This window comes from Branchiostoma belcheri, unplaced genomic scaffold, assembly GCF_001625305.1.
Source record: "Branchiostoma belcheri isolate BF01 breed outbred unplaced genomic scaffold, Haploidv18h27 scaffold11, whole genome shotgun sequence".
Classification (NCBI taxonomy): domain Eukaryota; kingdom Metazoa; phylum Chordata; class Leptocardii; order Amphioxiformes; family Branchiostomatidae; genus Branchiostoma; species Branchiostoma belcheri.
Window position 1 is genome coordinate 737,863 of NW_017802491.1, and position 15,476 is coordinate 753,338.

The following is a 15,476-nucleotide window of genomic DNA, read 5'->3' on the forward strand; positions in this document are numbered from 1 at the left end:
GTTGTTACAGTTTTCCCATCTATCATTGCAGTGGTTTGATTAAAAGTTCAAAATTTAATGTTTAAATTTTAACCCAGCCTTTTTGTGTTGACTTCATGGCTCATTTTGTAGCATTTAAGCCTATAATAGGATGCCTAGACCTGTTTTTATTTTTATTTTTTTTCGCCCTGTCACTTCATATTTTTTCTGAAAAAATCCGAGAACCAACAAATTAAATTGGTGTGGCCTAATAGATGGATATAGAGTGGGAACTGTGAATGAGAAGAGCTGTTGAACCATCAATGATTTCAACCATAGTATGTCAAGTTATTGTTGCATGTGTTCCTTTTAAAGGAACTCAAAACCATGTATTGTGAAATTACATTTATCTTTGAGCAAGTTCAACTTGTTACAATGTATACCGTGTCTTGTGAGTGTCACCCTGGGCATGCTTTACCAATTGATTTGTATCAAAATGAAAACAAGTGTATCGGTAAGTTGTATTACAAACTTTATGTAAGAAATATGCTGCAGTATAGATTCTAAAGTACGTAGTACTACTTTTTTCTGAGATGAATACAAATTTTATGCATTATACTGTAAAATCTGCCACTACTAGTAGTATTAAACATATGAGATGCTTTCCCATCTTTTTTTCTTTTCCTCATATCAAAGTGTCACTGCTTTATCTTGTACTTGGAACTATCTTACAAGCTGCAGAGTTCACTAACTGCCAACATCTAAAGGTTGGAATGATATTTCTTAATGAGACAGAATGTTTACACCATTTTCATACATTTGCTATGATCTTACCTTAACCTGTTCAAAGTCTTCACAAGCTCAGAACATGGATTGAAGCCACACCTAAAAGACCAATTTGCACCTTGAAGTATCTGTCTGTAGTGATGGTGCAATTTGAAATATGTTGTATAACATTACATGCCTACCCAGCTCTACTGAAACAATCCTAATGCATAGCTTAACATGCATAAAGCTGTTCATCAATTTGTTAAGGCCAGCCTAAAACGTTCGTTTCACATGAAGGACTGCCAGCCTTGCCAGGTGCGGCCCAGGATGTTGGGGTCTGTAGCCTGGTCGATCAGGCAGGCCACCTGGTCCTCCACGCTTAGCCCCTCCGCAGGCTTCTGGGCGCGCACATCCTTCCCTCCGTCACCCATGGCAACCAGGCAGAAGGACTTGAACCAGGGAAGATTCTTGTGGCCGAGCTGGAGTTCTGCCCTGTGGGAGTAGGAGGCAAATATGTGTCATAATATCTGAATTCTTCCTGCCTAGATACAAGTTTGATTAATTGCTGTGTGTTCACTATTGTGCGAAAAGTGCATGCAACATCTAAAATGCAGAAATTTGTGAAGAAAGTTGGATTCATTACCGTTACAGTGGTTACTGTAAAGAAAACTCCAATCTAGAAGTGTTTTGTTGTTGTTTTGGACTCTTGTTATTTGATTCTATCCACTCACTTGGTGATGTGTGTTGGGTTGACCCCCTGCAGCTTCTTCGCTGCGAACTTGATCTTCTCCCTCGGGTACCAGCTGATGTCATCAAGGTCATCATCTGAAGGTCATATATTTGAATGAGTTTACTGAAAACTGATTTGCATTTTGTCACAAACTTTAGTATCTGCATGCTCAGCAAAATTTTGTTGTTAAATTTGAGCTAAAGAGAACTTTACCCACCTTCCCCTACCATCCCCTTGTCCATCTGCTTTGCTGCAAAGTTCTGAAAGATAAAAATAGAACATGATTAAATGAGAGGAAAAACCATGTACTACTTACCCATCAGTTGCAGGTCTTGCCATCAGAGAATGCATTTTACTAATATTGAATTCAGGCAACTTTTCAGTGAAGAATTCCAAGCCAGAGTTAAGGAAAAAGAGCATCTCGTGGACAAATCTATGGAGGTAAAGGGGAGAGGTTACGCTGTGAATATAAGAAAAAGTTAAAATGTCTGGTACCTTTTAATTAATCTTATTCCATGGATAAGCGCAAAGTAAACAGGTTACCTTCCAGTCCAGATGTGGCTCCTTGATGAAGACGTCCATGGTGTTGATAAGGACGTTGGGGCTGGAGCGCAGAGCCCGCAGCACGTGGACCATGGTGCTTTGCAGCAGGCCGCTCTCCTTCAGGGGCAGCAGGAGGTTCAGCATCTGTCTGGTCAGGCGGAACGGCATCAGCTCAGGGACTGGCAGGTGCTGTAAACAAGTAAACAACAACTATGTGTCAGGTGGAAGGGCCTCAGCTCTGGGACTGGCAGGTGCTGTAAACAATTATTATATATAACAACTGTGGGTCAGGTGGAAGGGCGTCAGTTGGCATGGGGGACTGAGAGGTGCTGGGAACAACAAGTTAACAACAACAAACATTTTATCAGCTTTGAGAACATTAACAATAACAGCTGCGGATTGGCAGAGACCTCACCTGTGTGGCTGAGCCAAAGGCATGTCCAAAATCAATCCCCACCATGCCTCCACTCTCAAGGTCAATCATGAAGTTTCCAAGATGGCGGTCTCCGATGCCAAGGACATATTGTGCGATGCAGAGGGTGGCGTGAGTCGTGGTGAAGTGAGAGCGGAGAGTTAGGAACGCCTCAGGACATGAACTCATCTGCAGATAACCTCGCCTGTTGAGGGAAAAAGCAATAGTCTGTTACAGTAACCCAAGAATTCATTTTGTTTGCTTTAGGATATTCCAAGGTTAAAATGAAGCAAAAAATTGAATAAAAATCCAGCAGTTTGTTAATAACATTGAACATTTTCCACCCACCTCATAATGTCCCAGGTGACCTTGCTCTGCACCTGACGGAAGGCCAAGGTCACATCTGTTCTGCTTGCTTTCCTGGAAAAGGCAATTAAAAGGTCATCAGAACACAGTCATGGCAAAAAAATTTCATTGACTGTTTTTTAAAATTGTTGTTTCAAACTTTCAATACTTCCTGGATCTTTTCATATAAACTTGATAACATGATTTTTGTATTTGTTATTTGTTCCAAATATGTTATGGAACAAATGAGTTATCCTCAAAAACACTTTTTGAGCGGATCTTCAACAACTGCTTTAAAACTTGACCACACAGACATGTGACTCTAGAGGTGGAATGTGCAAGGGAGTTTGCAGTACTGCTTCCTTGTTTTATGAATGGGGAAATATACTATTTAAATTTTTGTTACAATCCAAAAGCTAGCTTTTATTATAAAAGGTCAGACAGAAGAATAAGGAATCTGTGTATCAAAATTACTAACTAAAGAAATGTCCCTTACTGGTACAGAGATCCATAAACCTTGCCCCATGGGTCGTTCTTTACTGTTCCACCGAGCCGATGGACGTAGGCATCAAAGTCAATTAGAGGCCTAAAAAAGATAACAACAGATTCAAGACTGGTTAACTGATTCAGAATTGTTGCTAAGCAATCAATCAATCGTCCACAGGCTAAGCCAATGACCATAAACTGAGATTACAGACTAAAATACTGTTACAACTTACAGCCTCTGGTGCAGGAAGGCCTCCTGTTCCCTGGTTGTCATGGCGTTCTCCAGGAAACCAGCCAGGGGGGTGGTGTTCTGCATCCACTCTATCAGCCCCACCCTACAGGGGGACATTAAGAGATACATTACATGTAAGTCTGTGTTAATTAGTTACAAGTTTTTGTCAAGACTCTGAGTTAAGAGTCAGTACACATCACATTCATTTGTCAAACATTAAAAATGATGACCTAACCTGGAGGTCATGTGGATGACCTTACCTGCAGGTCATGTGGATAACCTTACCTGGAGGTCGTGAGATGACCCTATCTAAAGACCATGAGATGACCTTACCTCGAGTTCATGGAATGACCTTACCTGCAGGTCATGTGGATGACTTTACCTGTGGGTCAATAGACATGGAATGACCTTACCTGGAGTTCATGCAGATGACCTTACATGAAGGTCATGGAATGACATTGCATGGAGGTCATTGGATGACCTTACCTTGAGGTCATGGGGATGACCCCGTAGGTCCTGATTCGCAGCTGGCGCTGACTGCAGGCGGGGTCAAGGGTCAGGATGTCGTTCATGATGTCGAAGAGCTGCTGGATGCGCTGGTCCTGCCGCAGGTCCTCCCCTCCCTTCACCAGAAATGGATGGTCCCTCTCGTCGTCCCCACGGATGGTGACTCTCTTTGGCTTCCTTAAGGAGCTCATGACTTTCACCTGCAGGGAAAGGGGAAAAACAGTAGAAACTTCATTAAAACACTGTGTTCAGTTTTATTTGATGCACAAACTTTAAGTGCATTTATTCAATGTTTCCTAGAAGAAGGCTTATAAATAACGCCTAGTAAGCAACCAGTGAGAAAAGTTCATTTCTCATAAATACAGGACCTACTATTAAAAATGAAAAAAAAGGAAAGAATGTCTGACAACAATCAGAAAAACCTCTTACCCTTTGGTCAAAGCCTGCTATCTTAGCATGATACTGCATTAGGGGCTTCACCTTCCCAGTGTACTGGCCTGAAGGAAAAAAAAGGAATTGTCAAGAAGACAATTATACTGAATGCCATAAACTTAGGCAATAATAAGCCCTATTTAGTAATACAATCAAGCAGCTGGATACATGAAGAGTTAGACATCTCAAATACAGTAGCATCCACTGTACATTGTACAGTCATGTAAGTCACTAATGAAAGATGTAGTTGTCACTGTTTCTTAATACTTTCCTCAAAATATCTTGGGTGTCATGTAGTATTTGGGGGTTCAAACAAGGCTTGCAGTAATGTTCAGTCGACAATCACACCTGGGATCTCCAGTTCCCTGTCATAGTCCAGAGGGTTGAAGTCACTGAGCCAGGGACAGTAGTCCTTCAGCAGGCCGGGCGCGTAACAGTTGGCCTTCTCTCGAGGGAACGCTTTCCGGTAAAAATCCCCCATCATGTTCTGCAGGCCACTCTTCAGCTTCATGAATTCCTGAGTGGGTTAATGTTCAAAACAAATAATGTTACACTTCCAAATATCTGTGTAGCAAAATTGACAGTAACATCTTCAAGCTAGTCAGCAGGATTATCCTAGTACATGTTCACAAATTTTAAAAACATGTTTTACCAAATAGGTACTACATGTAGGTACATGCAAAAAAATATTGCTTTGTTATTAGACCAGAATACTGAAATCCATTATTAGCTCTACCTGATTGTAACAAGATACTTGCATTATCCTTCAAGTTTATGAAATTTGAGAGGTTCAATAAAATTTTCTAAAGTCTGAGTCAGACATTTCATTTTCAGATACTATCATATCATAGCATCTACTACCATGCGCCAGTGACTGTGATTATATGAGAAGACAAATTGTAATAAGAGGCATAATTTGGATCCAAATTTTGCCTCCCTTCAAAGAATCATCCAGTTGCAATATTTTACTTAGTGTTTATGTAAATATTAAATCCTCCACCTTTTCCTTCATATCTAAAATCCGACTTCCATCCTTGCCGAACATCTTCTCACACTCCTTGGCGAACTGCTGGGCGAACCGTCGCCGGAAGGGCCCGAATCCGACAGACTGAGACTCCAGGTCGGAGGACTGGGAACCAAACAGGGATGACATGGACGAATCCTGACTGGCTGACCTGAAGTCTAGCAGGCTGTCATACCTGGAGAGAGACAACTGAGAATTTGAACCATATCCCTGCTGACTAACCCGGTGGTCAATAGAGAAGTTGTAGCCAATAATGGCTATTTCAGTCTGATAAAGGTTAAAAAAATCAGGGCCACATCAATTAAAATTTTGGTTCTCTTTATTAATAAAATAAATAATGTGTAATCAAGCAAATGAATTTAGATTGTCATTATATTAAAAGATGACACACAATTTTGTTATTCAGGTTATCTATCATTGAGTTGTAAACCATTTCTTCAGACTGAGTTTGTAAATCATTGTTTAGAAGTGTTGAACTTCCTCAAGGTGTAGTTTGACAGACAGACTGTAAGTTTTTCTTAAGGATCACTCACATCTCATCATACAGCCTCTTGATGGTGACCTTGTCCTCCTTAGTTCTCTTCTTTGGGTCGACCTTCAGCAGTCGCTTCAGGTCGGCATCGTCACCCCAGTCCTGGAAAACACACAATCACAGGTCAGCAATGAAAACTCCTCATGCATTGTTGTAAGAATCTAAACACAGTCACACAGAAAACAAAAATCATTTACTATTAGCATTCTAATCCTGTGAGCTATGAGCACTATAATATTATAGATCATAGACTTTAAGTACTTTAAAGAAAAAACAACACCAGTTTGAGTACCTTAAAGAGCTGGTCAGGGTGGCTGAGTTGTTCCAGACCTCCAATTAGTTTGTCCACCAGGGAGTAGATCACTGACAAAGTTTTCTTCAAGCTGCATCAAAAAGATAGCCGAGGTAAGTAAAAGGTTTCCACCTTACTTCAGGGTTGTGTATATATTATAAAATTAAATGCAGCTATAATGTAAGAATCAAGTAGAACTTGAATGAATAAGGTTCTATTTCTACTTTCCTGACAAGTTGAAAAGAGATGCTGTCTCACCTGGTAACAGCCTCCTGGTTCCTCCTGCCGGTCACCGAATCCTCAAACTCAAAATTCTCACTACTGATCTTCAGTGGGTACACCAGGGCCTGCAGGGGGGCAAACAAAACAACTTCCATAGTCTGATTTACTTAGAAAAAATGCACAACAACAAATATTTTGTTCCTTCAAGCAAATATACACAATCATGAGGAAAATGATTGAGGAAACATGATGAGCTGTAATAAGCTTCCTTCATGATGAAAACAATCAATTACATTGTGTAGTATCAGTATTAATTCTGCACATTTGTAACCCATCAAATCTGAAAAAGGTGACAGAACAGCACACCCATATGGTACTTGTCAAAAGGAGAACTTACAATATAAATATGAGGAGTATAGTTTATAAATTGAATATTAATACTAGTAGTACTATACTGAAAATTTTCCTTTTTCAGTTTTTTCTTTATTTTCTCTCTGTTTGTTTGTTTGTTTGTTTTTTAAACTTTCTGACCTGTGGGTATTCCTGTGCTATCCTGGTCAGGATGCCGTGAACAGCCACAGCCTCAGGCTTGTCTAGCAGCGCCACCATCTGACCCAGCCAGGAAATGCAGAGCCAGCTGGGCACATGGGATACCTGGGAATGATACATCCACCCCAAAACAAGACAGTAACCCATATTTCTCTCTCTTGAGTAATCCTGCACTGAACACATGCTGTGAAGACATATATATTCCCCTTAACAATCATTTTACTTAGTATCTTTTATCTCTCTCATGACATCAATGGATAGTGGCCTACAGGATGATGTAGACAATGTGAAGACTGATTCAACGGTTGAAACAAGATCAGTTCCTGACCTTCTCTATGAAGAGGTCCATGGTGTCAGGGTAGATCTCCACCAGCTGCAGCAGCCTGGGGAAGCGTTGTCTGGCCTCGGGGGAGTCATGGCGCAGGGCCTGCAGCAGGTTAGAAACCACCGCAGCAGCCAGGCCTGGGATAGAGCTGAGTTCTGTACCCTCCTCATCTGTAAAACAGAAGACAGTGCACAGTTAGCTGCAGAATTCTTGAGAATAATGTTTTCAGAATTTTGCACCAGGTTCACCTATATCTGTTTTGGTAGGGAAAAATGACTATTTCTGATATTATTCACATTGAGGAAATTAAAAGATTTTACCATCTTCTTGGTGTCTTAAGATCTTGTCACAGAATCCGACCATAGCCATGAAGGCGTCCACGATGCCTGACTTGTCCAGACTGGTGTCCTGGCGTGCCTTCTCCTCATCACTGGCCAGCTTCACAGCCTTCTGCAGACATGCATGGCCTTTCTGCAGCAGGCTGGAGATCGTCTACAGAAATATAAATAGTCATCAGAGCTTTACTGACATATTAGAGTGCTGAAGCTGACCTATTATGAATCTACTTTTCTGAAGTTGCCAGTTTCAGGTGATATACATGTATGAATCTAGCATACTAGTACACAAAACTAGTTAGTTCAGCAACTACGCCAAGTCTTACTATCTTTTAGGATAACTTAAAATGACTAGTACATATCAAACTTTCTACAAGACTTGGGTCTCACCTGATCCACCGATGTGTCAGGTGACACACCTGCAGCTGTCAGCAGCTGCGCATGCCTTGTGTCTTTCAGGCCGGTCAAAATGGCTCCACCTGGAGTAAAATCATTAAATTTTGGTTCGGTGTGAGTTTTTAAGACAATGAATATCTCTGAAATTTTCACATTGATTTTACTTCTTTAGTAAGGTTGATTCTGAAGAGATTTCACTTTTTTAACCCTAAGAATACAAAATGTATAAATTCATGTAAGACTTATTAAATGTATCACCTTCCTGAATAAGTGCATGGGCCACAATCTCATAGGACAGGCTGGTAAGGGTGTGGTGTTGCTTAGCAACGGCCAGGTCCTCCTCAAACACTCGGCAGCTGCTGAACTTATCTGTGTGCAACAGGTGATCAGTGAAACATCAGAGGGACTTGGAAAATTGTAAGCAACAAAGAATATTCTATCTTAAAGATTATTCTATAAGACTACTGATTCCGATGCTTATGTGTCAAAGATTTTTTATTCAATTACAGGGTACTGGCTATTTTACTTCTGAGTAAATTTTTGGACTCGTCTGTTTTGTGTATTTGTTTGAATATGTCTGTGTGTGTATGTCTCAGTGTGTGTCTGAGTGATTCTCAATACACAAGGCAGCATTGCCATACCCATACTACTGCTGCAATATTTAGGATTAAGGTTGCAAAGCAGTTTAGGAAAGAGAGTAAAGTCTGCCATCTCTGATTGCCCTGATTTGTGATGATAGTATCTCCCATGTGTTGATTGTAATAGTTCCATACCCAGTTGCTCGAATGTTGTGAGGACATTGTTGAGTTTGTCAGCACCAGTCAGGAGGGAAGCTTTCTTCTGGTGCAGCCGAGCATAGCAGTGGGTCCACCTCAGTCGCAGGGGGTCATCTTCTGTAAAATCCTGAACAACGAGACAACAATATGGTCAACAACAAGATGAAGAAGAGTTTTGTAGGTTTCTCTGGTTGAACTATCATCAACAATGCTTTCTACCAACACAGGTCAACTTAGGCTTCAAAAATTCTTGGCAATGCCTACATGTAAGATTGTCCAAATTAAAATCTACAGCCAGTAACACATAACTTCAAGCACTCTTATATACAAGAACTAAAAGGCATTCTATACATTATACAGTCAACCAAGTGTGTGTCATGTATGTCTACATACAGGTGTTGGGAATTAAGGAACTTACCTTCAGTGTGTTTTTCAGGTGTTTAAGAGCCACAGGGAAGTTAGCCTGAAGAGAAAAAAAGTTAAATCAGTCACTGTACAAGAGCTGTCAAAATCATCTACCTTTAGCTTAAAAATTTCTTCTGCAACAATCAGTTTCAAAAGGGACCAGTTCAAATGTTCAGTGTTACCTGTTCCCGTGCGCTGTCTGCCAGCACCAGTCTCAGTAAGAACTGCTCCCTCTGAGCCCTGTGGCTGAAGGGTTCCCCTCCCACCTCTGTGTCCAAAACTCCTCGGGCTGCCATCTGCTCAAACTTGTCATTCAATTTGTCCAAATACAGACATCTGGAAAATAACGGTCAAATTACTCATTAAATATGACCAGGTCCTGAATGGATTTGGAACAGTTATGAAAAAATACAACTTCCCACAGGTCACAAATATTACAAATTAGTCAATTTTTCCAAATTAAACATTGACACTGAATTGTAGTGCTCAGAAGTGTAGTGCTGTCATCTCCTTTTTCACACAAGCCACGTCATTGGTTGAAATCCCACCTGTTGGCGATGATGTCGTCCCATACAGAGATGGGGTCCATCCTGTTGTCAGGGTAACGGCTGGACCACTTCTCCAGCAGCCGGGTCACCGGCCACGGTGTCTCAAAGTTTCCTGCGAGAAATAAACAAATCCTGTCTATTCTGTCATCAGCAACCTGTCTGCTGTTACCATTTTGTTTGAGTGGCCATTTTCATTAGGCTCTTATAGATGACAACACTTAACCTGTTTATGGCTAAAGCAAAATCATACACAAATTCAAAATTTATAACAAAATTGTACAAATTCTAATCAGAAAAAAAAGAACATCAAGATTTTATTTTAATCACAATGTCAACATTTCTCTTGAGAAAGTCCTTCATAATTCCTCTGTGCGCAAATTGCATGGACAAGAGATGTTTAACAATTATGACGTACGGTCATTAGAGATGAGTTCCAGGAACTCCTGCATCTCTGTGAGTTTCTGCAGAGACTGCAGCTTTGCCGCTCGGCTGCTTGTCATGAGACGGTCCATCCCAGACCATTCCTGAAAAACACACAACATCATTGCACTTGGTATGTTTTTGTTGTTTAAGCCTCATGAAATACTCAAATTGGCATGCGAGCCACTTTTCATTGAGGTCATGAGGGAAGAGGAAAGGGTCAGTCAAAATAGAGCAAGATACAGGTCACACTCAAAACTCATTTGTCCCAACTTGACCACTAGCAGCTGACCTGTAGGAAGGCATCTGTGCAGTTCCCCACATAGTACTTGGCCCTGCCGTAATCATCCTGGTACAAGTACAACATGGCCAGCTCCTCACAGTAACGGGACTGCAAGACATGGTAGTGTTACAACTCATGGTTACTTGTAATGATAGATGATAGGTTGACAGCCAAGATGATAGGATGATAGATTGATAGGATGATAGCCATGATGACCTATCAAGCTATCAACCTATCAAGCTATCATCCTATCAACAGTATCATCCTATCAACCTGTCAAACTATCAATTCAGAAAAAAGAAGATCAGTGTGTTCTTTAGCTTTTTAAGAGCTCCAGGGAAGTTGGACTTTGGCTTGAAAATTTTCTTTCTTTCTGCTAACTAGCTAATGAAACCAAACACTTAAGTAGTACATAGCTGCTAGTTTACCTCTAGTAAAGCCTTCCTGTCAGGTTTTTGCATGGCACTGTCCACAAAGTTGAGCAGTGATTGGTCCATTTCTCCCTCCAGCAGCAGCTTCAACTTTGACCTGATGGTGAAGGGCAGGTAGTGTTCCTATAGAGATGGGGCAAAAATGTAACTGTTGAGCTGACTGTCCCCATAAAAACACCTAATTATCAGGCTTTTCCCATAGAAAGTGACAACAACTCTAAATACTTTAAAAAGTTGTGAAATCTTTGATTTCTTGTTTTGATAGGTCATGGGATCCATTCCTTGGCTAGACACTGTGGTCCGAATTGTAAAACTTAAGACAACTTTTCTCACTTCACCTGGGTGTTGCAAGGAACAAAGATAAGTCTTCAGGAGTTTCTACCTGGAAGTAGGTGTCATCCCACATCTTGTCCAGGTTTGGTGGTGAATCCTCATCAATGTTGACAGTCGAGACTTCATACAAGTTCTTCCACTGGGTCAAGTGGTCGTAACACTGTGGGAGGAGGGGCACAGGCGGAGAGATCAAGCATTTTCACTCACTTCTTTTGTAAAGCAGAACTTTTGAGGAAGGTGTGTTTTCATCCAATCCACATAAATTTTGCTATAGGATGTAAGAACACCAACTTGAAGGCTTATGAAGATCCATCACAGCTTCTAGAGTTATGCTATGTTGTTCTCACACAAACAAGCACATGGCATTGCACAGAAAACCTCTTGGCGAAGGTAAATAAACACTGAGTGTAAATCAGTTCACCTGCAGTCTGGAGTCGTCCCAGAGATCCTCCTCCACCGCCAGGGGCTGAGGGTCCGGCCACTCTGTCTCCTGCATGGCCTGAACAAGGTGAGTGAAACAACATTAATTCTTATAGCTGTTAATCATTATTTGCTGAACCATTTCAAACCATGGAACTGACTACGTAAAGATCTATAGGGAGCTCTTTTCTGTTATCTCAAGAAACCCTAAGGCTCAGAAAATCATGTTCCCCATACGAAGTGTCCCAACCTGATTGTAGAGCTCCACAGCTTTCTTGAAGTCTCCTCTTGCCTCTGCCTCGAGGGCCTCATACGTGACCGTCTGAGTGCCCACCTTCCTGCTGAAGATTCCTTGCAAGACATCGAAGTCTCCCAAGGACTTGTATAGCCTGTCCATACAAACAACAGTGGTTATAATATGGTACAATGGGTCATACCAAATGAAAGCAGTTTCATCCATCCATCCATCCATCCATCCATCCATCCATCCATCCATCCATCCATCCATCCATCCATCCATCCATCCATCCATCCATCCATCCATCCATCCATCCATCCATCCATCCATCCATCCATCCATCCATCCATCCATCCATCCATCCTGATCGCTGACCTGGCCAGTTCTATCCAGGTGGCAGTCTCAGCTGACACAGGTGAGCTGGATGTTCTTGCTCGCTTGGACCTCGGCTCCTCCACACCTGCCTTCTGGACCAGCTGCTCCTCAAGGAGGACAATACCTGCAGGACAGGTGGACAACGGACTGGCTTAAAATATGCATTTATCCAAAGGTAAAATTATTTATTTATTTTTCAGGAAGGGATGATATTTGCAGTACAGGTGTTACTAAATAAGGAGAACAGTAAGATGCAATGATGTCTACTTAGTCTTAAACCCCTCATCCGCACCTCTTTGTCCCCCAAGGCACTTAATGGAAACATCTGTGCTGTAAGGCTTTGCTTGTATCATCTTAGATCTCTCACCTATGGGCTGCTGCAGGCTGATCACCCCAGTCTGCTGGATCACACTCGCATCTGGGCTCAGCTTCCGAGGCTCGCGGTAACAAATCTCCTAAAGAAATGTACAATGGATGAAAAAGTTCTGAAGAATTACATTCAAACCTGGACATACAGTAACGTGGACACACTTTAGAGTTCCCTTTCATTTTTTTTTCATCCTTGCAATCAAGTCTTTTTTGCAAATTGCAGGTTTATGTGTCGATCCCCAAAATTTGGACTCAAGATCCAGGAAATTAATTCCATGAAACAATACAATGTCCATCTGGTGTGGACTGGTGGGCACTAGCTGCCCTTAATACACTGGAGGGTGAGGTCACCTTTCCAGGGAATGAATTCCAGTCAACAAATTTCTAAAAAGCATGTTTACCTTCACATGGACCAGCTTAATAAACTACTGCTTTGTTTATTCTTACACAAACACACTCATACCAGGGAGGAGGGTATACTATGGCGTCATGCAGCCCCTCTTGTACTAAGTTCTGCATGGCACTAGCAACATTATGTAACCCAACACCAGTTACCATGGTGACAGACATCTGGTCCTGGTCATTGACCTTTGTTATTTGTTTGGAGAAGAAGGAGAGGAAGAAGAGGAAGAAGAAGAAACAGAGCAATGCGAAAGTGAACAAGGACTCACCTGTAGGGAGGAAATGAAGGGCGGAAAGTACTTCTCGCTGTTGCTAAGCGCCGTGTTTAAGAAACGGCTGATCTGTTCTGTCAGATCCTCTGCCTCGCGCTCCGTCTTCACATTCTCAATCTCCTCAAAGATGCCGCGGAACAAGGAACTGAAGAGGAGCCTGGCCAGCATGCTGTCTCTCTGAAGTAGTGATTCAGAAAAGAATGGAACAAAAACTTGTGATTTCCATGAGCCAGTAGCTACATCCCAAGGAAACAGTTTAACAGTACTCAAGCAATTGCAGGGCTAGATTTTGAAAACTGTCAGATGTTTATTGTATCCAATAATTTTTGTCAGTGATTAAGAAAATTTGCAGTTGAACAGGTGTCTATAAAAAAACTATGAATTGATGATAAATGTAAATCAGGTGAAGACAAATTTTAGATAGTGGCCACATCATCATCCAACAAGAAGAGCAGAGGAGAATTTTGGTGAATGTACTCTTTTTGAGTTGGAATGTTCAAATCTTTTTCGAATCATTCTGTAATGTTAGGTAATATATCTAATTACTATTTTATAAAAATAGTCACCTGTGCGAGGGCCTGAAGAGGTGCTATGATGTAGGAATATTTAATCTGTATATCCGGCAGGTCTCCCACTCGGTACTGTCGGTACAGTGTCACCAGGTTCCCCCGCTTGGCTCGCTGCTCCTTCACTCTCTCCTGGGGGGAGAAAAGGAACATTAATTAGAAATAAATTTATGTTGAAAAGCGAAAATTATTTCAAACCAGTTCATCTTATTGAAGAGCTGATCTTTCACTGGTCATGACAGACAAACAGTAGGTACATGTACTCTGTAACACAGGACCATTGTGTTGTGGAAATTCCCTGGTAGGCTAGCTCTTTTTGACTTGTGTTCAAGAAATGAGGAGTAGACCATGGCCTTTTTCATAGTCCTTTCTTCATGAAGGACTGAAACCCTTTCCAACAGAGAGCAAGTTGAGTGAGCAACAATATTTTGTTGCTATTGGTCAGAATCTCTGACTGTCAGGTCAGCATCTCTGACTGACCTCTCTCATCTTCTGCATCCTGATCTGTCGCCGGGCGTGGTAAGCCTTAGTTACGTCCTGGTCCTTGAGGAAACGCCTCTTCAGTCTCATGATCTCCGACTGCTGAGAGTCCTCAGCTGAGAAACCACGAAGTACACATTAATGGGTTTTAAAAACTCTTAAAAAGATCATCATGGTACACATTTAACACAGTATACAAAACATCATACGATCAAAACAACTTGAAAGATATTATACATTTTTTTACATTTCTTTATCTAAGAGGTAGATTTGCAGTCAAATAGTATGATTGTGAAGAACTAGCTTACAAAAGTCCCTGAATTTTAATTTTTGCTAAATGTCAATTTCAAAACAGAACACTACTAAAATCTAGACTTTCGTAAATTATGATCAACTTTGCAATACCGGTAATCAATTTCACAATCAACAAACACCTATATCAGGTGAGTTGAGACTCATCCTTTCTCACCTGCTCTTCCGTCAGTCTGGTCCCTCCCTGCACTCAGCCGATCAGACCCAAAACCGGGTCCAACCGGTTTCAGCCGGCGTGCCTTGGCCACCTTCTTGCTGGCATCAGTAGTGAAGAGGAGCGAGGACTGGGTTTCTGTTCCGAGCGGGACGGAGTAGTCCGCAAACGTGTCTAGACTGGACTGGGTCAGCCAGTTGTACGCATTCTTTGGAGCAGCTGATAAAAAAGGTAGATTTCCCTGTCATTGTACTATATGTTCAATGTCTACCAATTTGCCCTTCTGACCCCTGAACACGCACAGAGCCACCACGTGGTCTATCGGCTTCACGTGTTCCAGTAAGGCATAGCTTTGGGAGTTTCCCAATCCCATACACACACACGCAGGCCCCCAGGAAGAATCAGACACAGGACTTACTTTAAAGTTCTTTGGCCATAGACTCAAGTACTGTAGAGTCTATGGCCATGAACCATGCTACAATGTATATCGAGAAACCTGACAAAGTGGTGAACACTTGGCCAGCTCCTGGTCTATATGGCAGATAGGCAGGGAAATGGCATGGGCTATAAATGATTATTGCTTCAGACTGAAGTCATTCAATAG

The 15,476-nt window shown here is 41.6% G+C and overlaps 1 protein-coding gene across 1 annotated transcript in view; it reads right to left on the reverse strand.

Moving 5' to 3' along the window:
* Nucleotides 1-1,013: 1,013 nt before the first annotated feature.
* The window catches only part of LOC109483301 (DNA-dependent protein kinase catalytic subunit-like), a 37,344-nt gene continuing 22,881 nt past the window's right edge, over nt 1,014-15,476 (reverse strand). The window contains 37 exon segments of the mRNA XM_019786297.1: nt 1,014-1,218; nt 1,458-1,551; nt 1,674-1,716; nt 2,000-2,188; nt 2,415-2,616; nt 2,760-2,831; nt 3,253-3,342; nt 3,476-3,577; nt 3,961-4,181; nt 4,411-4,478; nt 4,762-4,930; nt 5,414-5,612; nt 5,971-6,071; nt 6,262-6,352; nt 6,520-6,608; nt 7,015-7,137; nt 7,361-7,527; nt 7,678-7,849; nt 8,083-8,171; nt 8,347-8,457; nt 8,862-8,991; nt 9,283-9,332; nt 9,335-9,460; nt 9,463-9,605; nt 9,818-9,929; nt 10,233-10,341; nt 10,530-10,628; nt 10,949-11,074; nt 11,334-11,444; nt 11,706-11,783; nt 11,955-12,093; nt 12,318-12,441; nt 12,685-12,772; nt 13,358-13,537; nt 13,927-14,058; nt 14,407-14,522; nt 14,876-15,091. Coding sequence (XP_019641856.1) covers nt 1,014-1,218; nt 1,458-1,551; nt 1,674-1,716; nt 2,000-2,188; nt 2,415-2,616; nt 2,760-2,831; nt 3,253-3,342; nt 3,476-3,577; nt 3,961-4,181; nt 4,411-4,478; nt 4,762-4,930; nt 5,414-5,612; nt 5,971-6,071; nt 6,262-6,352; nt 6,520-6,608; nt 7,015-7,137; nt 7,361-7,527; nt 7,678-7,849; nt 8,083-8,171; nt 8,347-8,457; nt 8,862-8,991; nt 9,283-9,332; nt 9,335-9,460; nt 9,463-9,605; nt 9,818-9,929; nt 10,233-10,341; nt 10,530-10,628; nt 10,949-11,074; nt 11,334-11,444; nt 11,706-11,783; nt 11,955-12,093; nt 12,318-12,441; nt 12,685-12,772; nt 13,358-13,537; nt 13,927-14,058; nt 14,407-14,522; nt 14,876-15,091 — 4,676 coding nt within the window.